The following is a 10,245-nucleotide window of genomic DNA, read 5'->3' as shown; positions in this document are numbered from 1 at the left end:
AGTGACATGTATTTTGTAAAATTTTTCAAAGTATGCTAAAGCTTGAAATGAACACCGCGCTCATAAAAAAAAATATTAGTACTTTAATAGCTTTTGAATTGATGACTAATACTATTTGATAGTTGACATTAAAAATGGTCATTAATTTGCCGGTGCTATTCATAAATTTAATTCCAACACTCATTTGTCACTCCTATCCACAATATATATGGTGATCTTACGTTCTTATTGACCACACACGCAATATATATATAATTATAAATTTGGGACGATCATAAAATAGTTGAGGAAACAAGTGTTAATATATCAATATAGTATAGCCATGGAAACACGTACGGGAGAACAGCTGCAAGTTAATTACAAGAAAGTTCCTTCTGTCCAGGAAATGGCCAAGAACAAACTTGTGACCATTCCATCGCGATATGTACGCGAAGATCAGGACCGTTCATCATCAAATAATAAGGAAGTTCCAGTTATTGATATGCAACGATTAATCAATGACTCCATGAATCTCGAGCTTAACAAGTTGCACTTTGCAGCCAAAGAATGGGGTTTCTTTCAGGTACTTTATCTATTTACATGTTCGGTGAATAGTTTATCGTAGATGTTGTATTTCTCTTTAAAAATCTATAATTACATTTTGCAGTTGATTAATCACGGAATTAATTCTTCATTGGTGGAGAAGATAAAAAACGAGATTAAAGAATTATTCAATCTTCCATTAGAAGAGAAGAAGAAATTTGAACAATCATCAGGGGAATTAGATGGATTTGGACAACACTTTGTTGTCTCTGATGAACAAAAGCTTGATTGGGCTGACCTCTTTTACTTGAAGACTGCACCTCCATACTTGCGGATGCCTATATTTTCCAAGCTTCCCCTTTCACTTAGGTACGTTATTTAACGTTCCTAATTATCAATCTACTAATCATCTATCATAATATTTAAAAATTTATTACAAAATTTTTGTTGACTTTTTTTTACAGAAAGCAAGAAAGAATTTTTTAATATATATTTAAGAAAAATATAATGTTGACTTAGAATTGTGGGATTGTAGAAATCTTTTAGGAGAAAATATATGAAAGTAATTAATTTTTCAAATAACCATAGTCAGGGCTTTGTTTTAATTAACTAAATCTTAGCCATTAAATTAATCATATGCCATGTGTCAGCAATCCAAATAGAAACTTGGAGAAAATGGAGATCAGGAGCAGAATCTGAAGTATTAGGATTTGAAATATGATTTGGAAATAAGTAATTAATATTAAAAATTAATAAGCAAATAAATAAAAATATCTTTTCTTGATATATATTAAAAATGACAAGTTGAAACGAAAATCTATTTTTAAAACATACAAAGTAAAAGTGAATAAAGAGAGTATTATCGAGAAAATATACACCCTTAATCCCATATTTTTGGACTTAATACTATGTAGAGAGACAATCGAAGAGTACTCAGAAGAAGTAAAGGAGCTAAGCATCAAACTTTTGAAAATGTTGGGTAGAGCTTTGGGGATTGATGAAGAAGAAGTGAAGAGTCTATTCGAAGAAGGAATGCAATCAATGAGGATGAATTATTATCCACCATGTCCACAACCAGAAAAAGTGATGGGACTTACTTCTCATTCAGATGCAACAGGCCTTACAATACTTCTTCAAGTCAATGAAATTCAAGGTCTTCAAATTAAAAAAGATGGAATTTGGATTTCCATTTTACCTCTTCCTAGAGCTTTCATAGTCAATGTTGGAGATGTTTTTGAGGTACATACTTCTCTCATTCTCTTCTCTTTAAAAAATTAAAGTTAAATTATTATAAAATATAGGGAAAAGGGTTAAAAATGCTCTTAACGTATCTCAAATGTTCAAAAATGCCCTCCTTTCATTTTTTGGTTTAAAAATGTCCTCAACGTTTTCTTAAGGTTTAAAATTGCCCTTTATTAACAAGCCACTAACATAATAAATGACGACTCATTTAATTAGCCAAGTGACTTTATCTTATTGGTCCACCTAATTTTTAAAATCCAGCCCAACGACCCGACCCATTTGTGCTACAAAAACTTAAACCCACCCAAAAACCCATTTTCATATTAACCTATCTTATCTTTGAGCTCCATTTTAGGACGACTCTCAACCTCTTTTGTAGCATCGGACGATGGCGATTGAGGGTTGCAAATCACAACACCTCTAGTTATGTTCTTCAGATAATACTTTTTTGTTTCTTCAATTTTTTACACAATTGATTCCATTACTCTGCAACTTAGGTAATGTTTTGCTTTTTTAGGAGTTTGATTAGGAGTTTGTAGAGGTGGGTTTACAGCAGAATCTTGATATTGATCAGTTTCAGCTTTATGTTGAAATTATGAGATGTTTTTGCTTGAGAATTGTTGAAATTCAGGTCAATTATTGACTTTTGATGAGCTTTACTGCTCTGGGTCGATTTGCTCCTAAGCTTTCAAGGCATTTTCTGAAGATATGTAGGGGGATTCTATTAAAGATGTCTGTAAATTGCAAATTGTTGGGCACGAATTAGAGCTTCTCTTCAAGTTTTAGGCTGAAGAAGGCCAGAGAGTCTTTGCTAGAACCAAATTGTGGGTGGAGATGGCAAATGAAGCTTTTGTTTTAATGGCTCATTTTCTTGGGAATTGGATTTTTTGGTTGGTCATTAGCTTGAATGGTGGTGTTTATAGTTGGAAGCAGGAGGCTTCAGAACCAAAGGAAGATAAATCTTATTTTCTTCTTGAACGTTTCAGTGTCAGCAAGGAACAAATTCAAGATTTAGCTAACCTTATTCTTTGTAGTTCTTCCTTCCTTTTCTTCTTGAAATTAACTGAGAAATGGAAAAAGAAGACGAACTGAAGGAGGTAGGAAGAAAGAAGAGAGTTAGAACAAATGGGAACAAAAGATCCAAAATTAATCCGTCATATCGGGTCAGATTTGAAATGGATTTCTAGATTAAGTGGGTCATATATTTTGAAATAGATAAAGAAAATCCATGTCACAATTGTCATGTCATTGTCCTGTTAATAAAGGGCAATTTTAAACCTTAAAAAAATGTTGAGGGCATTTTTAAATCAAAAGGTGGAAGGAGGGCATTTTTGAACCATTTGAGATACGTTAAGGGCATTTTTAACCCTTTTCCCTAAAATATATAAAGGTGGATTTCTTTTTGCATAAATTAAGTAGAAAATATTATCATAGAAATTGATACGGAGAAAACAATGGATGGAAAAATTCAATTTTCCCTACTTACTAATTTTACGTGAATATATATTTGACCGAGCACAAAATAATTTTAGAAAGAAAAAGACTATTTTGAACTTTTAAATCTCAAATGGTATCATGACATCTTTGTTATAAATCATGTTATGGAGAGTAAAATGATAAATTTAAGATTAATTTGTCTCCAAAAACCGGAGGAAATTATCATTTTATAAGGACGAATTAAAAAGAAAAGTATATCACTATTAAATATGTGAATTTGCATATTTCCTAATAAAAATATTACTTTTAAATAACTTTATTTTTGTTTCTTTTCTTTTAAAATCACTTTAAATAATAAATAAATTAATACTAATAATTTTTTTTATTCTTAATTTCATGACATTATCAATTGAAATGGAATAAATATATATTTTTGCCTCAGTAAATAACAATAAGATCATTTTTTGGATTAAATTGGCAGCGAGAATATTTTGAGATCAAACTACTAACCGAAAACATTTTTATTCAATTTCAAGCATTTTTTACTATTTTCCATCTGTTTTAATTATAGTTTACTCTTTGAGCTTTATCTAAAGGTCTTAATTTTTTGCCAGATTTTCTCAAATGGAATTTACAAGAGCATAGAGCATAGATCAGTGGTGAGCTCAGAAAAAGAAAGGATTTCAATAGCAACATTTCACAATTCAAGATTGGATGGTGAATTAGGTCCAGCTAATAGCCTTATTAATGCTCATAATCCACCAAAATTCAAAAAAATTGAAGCCACTGAATTTTATAAAGGATATCTCACACGTGAACTTGTTGGGAAATCATATGTGGACACCATGAGAATTAATTAGTAGTTGTATTATTGGTACCTGCGTAAAATCCTTCGATTATGAAAGGATTAAAACAAAATAAATACCCCCCCCCCCGCTTGATATAATATGTGATGAATAGATATAATTATAATATGCATTACATTGAAAATGCATAAGTTAAGGTAATTCCGACTTCAAATATATTATTGGCTAATTTGATCGGTAATTTGCATTTTTAGTATACATTTAATGAACAGACAACGACGACAACAACAATATCAAGCAGTTTTCTCTTGTGCTAAAAGTTACTCTAATGATGGATCTTAGATTTTTTGTTTGATCAAGCTATCAAAAACTTCTTATTTTATAAAGTACTTTTGTTTAAAAAATAATTGAAAAAATACTTTTTGAGAGAAATATGATGGTTGACAGACGAGATTGATGGTGACAACTGACGATTGATGATTGTGGCGGATGATTGTAATAACTTATGGGTGATGGTGATGAATAATTAGTGACAATGGTTGGCAATATATAAAGTATTGGTGATGGGTGGTTGGTGATAATGACCACTGATTATAAAGATTAACAGTTATTAGTGGTGGATGGGCATGTAATTGATAATAGTGGATGATAATTGTAAATAATGGCTAGTGACTATGATAATGACAACTGATAACGATCGACAATGATGATGGTTATTGGTGGTGGATCATGGCATGTAATTGATAATAGTGGATGACAATCTATATTCTATACAGGGGCGACTCAACATAGTTGGGGCCTAAAACGAAATTCCAATTCGAGGCCTAAAATATAAACAAATTTCGTATACACATTTATTCAAATTTTATTTCTATAAGCAATAAGTTGACAAATCTATATAATAATATAAAGCTGAATGATAGGGCTGCTGATGTGGCATACTTCTAAAGCCAGGAATCATATTTATTTATTTTTGACATTTTTTTTATTTATCACTTATTTTGTAATTAAATAAAAAATAATATTATACATTAAATATTTTACAATAAATATTGCTGAAAATTAATGTTATTCATATCTTTTAAAACCTTTCTCAATTCCTTCTTTTACGTTGATTTTTTTTCTCCCCTTAATCTCACAATTAATGTCATTCATACCTTTTTCTTAAATTGCTCCATTTCTTTCCTATTTTACTTATTTAATCCATTCCAAGTAAGTTAAAAATCTTACTACTTTTTCCTTCCTAATCTATCTATATATATATAATAAAGCTGGATGTATGAGAGGTGATGTGACATGCCTCTAAAGTGAAGAATGACATTTATTTTTTTTTTCAAATTTTTGACATTTTTCTTCCTTTTCTAAATTATTTAAAAAAACCTATAAATTATTTTTGAATTACATTAATTTAGAAATCTCAAAAGTCATTATCATTAATTTAATGATGCTTTTATTTTCTAATTAAACCAAATAAATAATGCAGTTTACCTTCTTTATCCGTTTTGCTCATTTAGGTCATCAATAATTTTAATATCTAATTAAATTGAGCAATTAATATATTCAATGTCTATATTCCTATATGTTCTTCCATATTCCTTAATTCTCTTTATATTTTCAATTTATTTGTCATTGTGATCATGTGATGTCTATGTTTCTCTATGTTTTTTTTTATTCATTTTATATTGTCAATTTATATGTCACTATGAAGCTTCATTTTTTTGTAGGTTATTCGGTTAATGCCTAAAGGCTTAAAGGTCTCATTTCACAGAGTATCTGGTAAGTTGTTTAAATGTATTATTTTAGTGTTTTTTTTTGCAATTATTTTGTACTAAATTAGGTAGGATTATGTATTATCAAATAGAGAATTCAAAAGAACAATACATATTTTTACTTTGTATATTCATAGTCATATGTATCTTTGTTAATCTAATTTATTTTTAAGTTAAATTTGAATAGTTGACGTTTATATGAATTTTTGTTTTTCCTTTCAATATAATCAACGTATTTTATTTTTAATTTGTAAGAATTTTTATTTATAATCATCTTAATTATTGATTACGTGTGTTGTTATGTTTTTTTTTTACTTTGTCTATTGACATTTATGCAAAGATATATACATATTTACGTAAGCATCTCTTAAAAATTAGAAATTCTATTAATCTATTTTTTTCTATTTTGATTCTTCTTCCTATTGATTTACTTTTATTTATCAAAAGTAATCGTAAAAAAGGAAAAATAAATACCTTTATTGAAGAAACAACCCTTCAACGCATCAATTTTTAAAACAAATTTTATTGAAGAGTCCATAATGCTATGGTGGTTCATTTATTCTCAATATTCAGAAAACACGATATGAACAATACAATTTGTGGATCTTTTTTTTTCTTTTGATAAATTTGTTTGTATATGTGTTTATGGTTCTTTTTCTTTAAAAATTAGGTTTCAAAAAACTCTATTTATCCTAGACACAAAAATAGATACAATATCTCTTGAAATTCTTTTCTTTTTTTACATCCTATTAAGAAAATAAAAAATAAATTATTCTTTGCTTTATAAGTACGTATAGTGTACACTACACAAGTATTTATAGAATAAATTTTTTTGAAGTGATATAAAATCATATCATAAAAGAATGTATAAATTAAGAACTAATATAAAATTGGAGAAAAATTAAAATATTTGATTTTGAAAATTGAGATCTTTCAAATATATGATTGAGTTGTAAGATTAATCAGCACAAAGCGTGAATAAGTTCACTATAATAATAATAAAGCTATATATATATATAGGGTAATGATATATGTAGGGACATTTTTATAGTCTAGAAAATTATTTATCTTTTATCTCTTTTTTTTTGAATTTTTTTCTTATTCTTTTCATTAATCAATTTGATTAATAATTTTTAAAAAATCTATCATATTTATTACATCTAATAATTATATATATCACGAGTTACAAAAGACCTTCATCTATGTGTTTTCTCTATTTAATAACATGTCTTATCAATCCTTTCTACGTAATTCTTATATTAATATATAGTTTAAAGCTAGACAAAAAAGAGTGATGTCACACCTTCTTTTGACTAACAATAATATTTAAATCAATTTTTGATTTTATATCTCATATTTATCAATAATATTTAATGTAGATTAATCATAAATATTTGTTTTAAAAAATAGTCCAAAGAATGATTTTTACCATTACAATCGTTCATAATTATTATCCACAATTATGTGAATGCGTGTCTATGACTCTATATAGATGTAGAAACGGACAAACACGATCTACCTACACTTTTAATAAAACCATGTACATTAGATTTAATTAAGACTTGAAATTTTATATATTTGATACATTATAAAAAATTGTTCAATGAATTTAACGAGCTATTTATGATCGCGCGAAGCGCGGCTAAGTTCACTAGTCTATATTTATAAAGGAGAATGTCAGACTTGCTTATGTGGCATGCCTCTAAGGCCACCATTTTTTTTCCCTCTTTTTTTGGCCTTTTTTTTCTTATTTAAATTAGTTTATTACTTAGTTATATATTTACAAAGAACAAAATTCTTTATTACAAGAGAAATATGTTACTGGAGAGTTTAAAAGTTACAACTGTTACGGAAGACTTAGAGACGTGTTCCGTTATCAAAAACCAAAAAGTTTCTGCCGTATTTATCTTACCCTCATTCCGTTACTCTCGCATCTCCTATTTATTCCTTCTTTTTGGTTGTCTTCTTCTTGTAGCTATGTCGTCCTTCCTCTGATCATTTCCTTCTCATTTCAATTCATATTTGATATAAAAGGAGACTAAAGGGTGATTTCAGTATATGAACAAAGATGCTTTCATCGATGGTCACTTGATATCAATGATCAGTTTGTGGTAGTGAAATTTTTTCTTTATTGTATTGGAATTTCAAGTATATATATATATATATATATATATATATATATTGTATAATATGTAATAGTACCATATAATTAGTTAATGTACTAGATTTCTTTGACTTGTACGTAATTGTTGAACCATTTATTTTTTTGTTTTCACATTCGGTGTTCGAAATTTGCATTGAAGCTCCGATTAAATTCAAATAGCACAGGATCCATTCGGGGGTACGGTGAAGCTCCCATAGAAACATATGCATCAACTTTTTGAGTCTCTTTGTTTTTTATAAAATATTCAGAAGGTGAACTTCATCATTAATTTGATTTGTCTTTTAAGCTTGGCTAATAGTTTTTCCTTCTCAATTTGAGTATGTGATAATATTGGATATGTCAAGTTTGCGTCAAAGTGTTAGTTCTAAGTTGATTGAATCTCGACCCGCTGCAGAGGTAAAATGAGGCGTTATTGCACATATGTCATTGTTTATTTGTTATATTGTTCAAGAAAATTATAAAATAACTGATCAATGAGATTATGACAATTTTCGGACTGTTTGATTCTTTTGGTGAGCCTGTATTTATTGAAAAAGAAATTGTTAAATCAATTTGATCTCAAAAATAAAACAAACTACTTAGACGGCATAACTATATTGATTGGTAATTTCCTTGCATTTATTATTAAAAATATGAAAGCATATATGATACTTTGGAGATGGATTTGGCTCATTTCCATTAAAATAATAATAATAATAATAATAATAAATCAAATCGATGCCCACAAGAAGAGATTCAAGATGAGTTATACTTTTATTCACCCTTATTTATTTATATATTCTTCTTATTTCTTCCTCACTTTTAAGTGAAACTATAATTTTTATGCTTAGTAGTGCTGCTTTTGTGTATTTATATTATACAAATTTCATTTTGTTGGTAGAAACAATTATTTTAAACTAAATGTAGGGATTAATGTTTTTTTATTATCTTTATTTACTTATTTGTGTTAGTTTTTGTATTTTTCATTTTTCATCTATTACGTTTATATTTTTTTATATATAAAAAAGATTTTTTGTACGCAGACAAGTACACTAGAAAATGTTTATATTACGTTTCAATATAAATTTATATTTTTTTTTATTAGATTTCTACTCAAGATTATTATTTTTATTCCATATTTGAAATAGTGATATTCTATATTATTGTTATAGTATTAGATTTATACTTTAGTTTGATTTCATAAAAAGGCTCTTGGATATGGATAGAAGGGGTGCCTAATAAAAGCTTTAAAATAATTACATTGATTATATGATTTTTTATCATCTTTATTTTTGTGATTAAGGGCTTGACAAAATTGTGTTGTTATTTTTCTCTTCTTGCTTTTTCATATGTTCTCTCTCTCTATATATTTTTTAAAATTTAGGTTCTTATAAATTTTTAATTTACTAAATTACATTTTCATTTAGGCTCAAATTATTTATTTGTAACTTTGTCAGAACACAACTAACTATGCTAATAGTCATTTAAATTTTATTACTCATGGCTAAAAAAAATGCATTGAAATACGAAATTCTTAGGTATTTCTTATTGTGAAGAACCATTTAAATTTGTTCATTTCTTCTACTTCTAAAGAATCACCAGAATAATATAAGATATATACGAAAAAGTAGCAATAGAGGCTTATTTAGATGATAATGAAAAATAGAGAATAATAATTATTCAGAATATGATAATAAGAGAAAAAACAAGGACAAAGAAAGGATTAAATATCGAAGAAGAAATGAAATAGAAATATTTATCTCTATTTCCTCCTATTTTTAGTTTCATCATTTATTTTTCCGAACTAAAGGAAGATTCATCGGATAGTAAATTTATCATTTGACAAAAATAAGAAAAAAAATCAAGTCCTTAAATATGTTTATCCGAATTTTATGTATTAGCATCATAATATATGAATTTTTTTCTTAATAAATTAGTCTTTTATTTTTGAAAAAAAATTGATAATAAAAATGTTATTCACTTAAGCTCTAATTCTACAAAAATATTTGTATTGTGATTTTATCATTTTTCTTATTTCTATGATTGATTTTTTATTTTTTGTTTCGTAATTATTTTTAAAAAATAAATTTACATATATATTTCATAATTACGCAAAGCGCGGTCAAATTTCCTAGTTAATAATAATTGACAATAATTATAACGGTGAACAGATAAAATTGATGAACTGATATTTTTTTAACGTAATTTTCTTTTATCCTAACACATTGTCATAAATTTAGGGAAGGAAAAATTGATCTAGGCCCGCCTAACCCAACCCAATGTCACATATTAGGCATGACATTATTTGACAGGCTTATTTGGGAAA

General features: G+C 27.4%; 1 protein-coding gene across 1 annotated transcript; it reads left to right on the top strand.

Annotated features, from left to right (window-relative positions):
* The first annotated feature begins 248 nt into the window (after positions 1–248).
* Positions 249–4,231, top strand: LOC125849990 (protein SRG1-like). The gene is made up of 4 exons (XM_049529923.1): positions 249–562; positions 647–891; positions 1,437–1,761; positions 3,816–4,231. The coding sequence occupies exons 1-4, from the start codon at positions 323–325 to the stop codon at positions 4,059–4,061; spliced, it is 1,056 nt and encodes a 351-aa protein (XP_049385880.1). The 5' UTR covers positions 249–322; the 3' UTR covers positions 4,062–4,231.
* The last annotated feature ends 6,014 nt before the right edge of the window (positions 4,232–10,245 follow it).

The sequence above is a fragment of the Solanum stenotomum genome, unplaced genomic scaffold (genome assembly GCF_019186545.1).
Source record: "Solanum stenotomum isolate F172 unplaced genomic scaffold, ASM1918654v1 scaffold12477, whole genome shotgun sequence".
NCBI classification, from domain to species: domain Eukaryota; kingdom Viridiplantae; phylum Streptophyta; class Magnoliopsida; order Solanales; family Solanaceae; genus Solanum; species Solanum stenotomum.
Note: the sequence above shows the minus strand (reverse complement) of the source record. Positions and strands in the feature narration are given on the sequence as shown.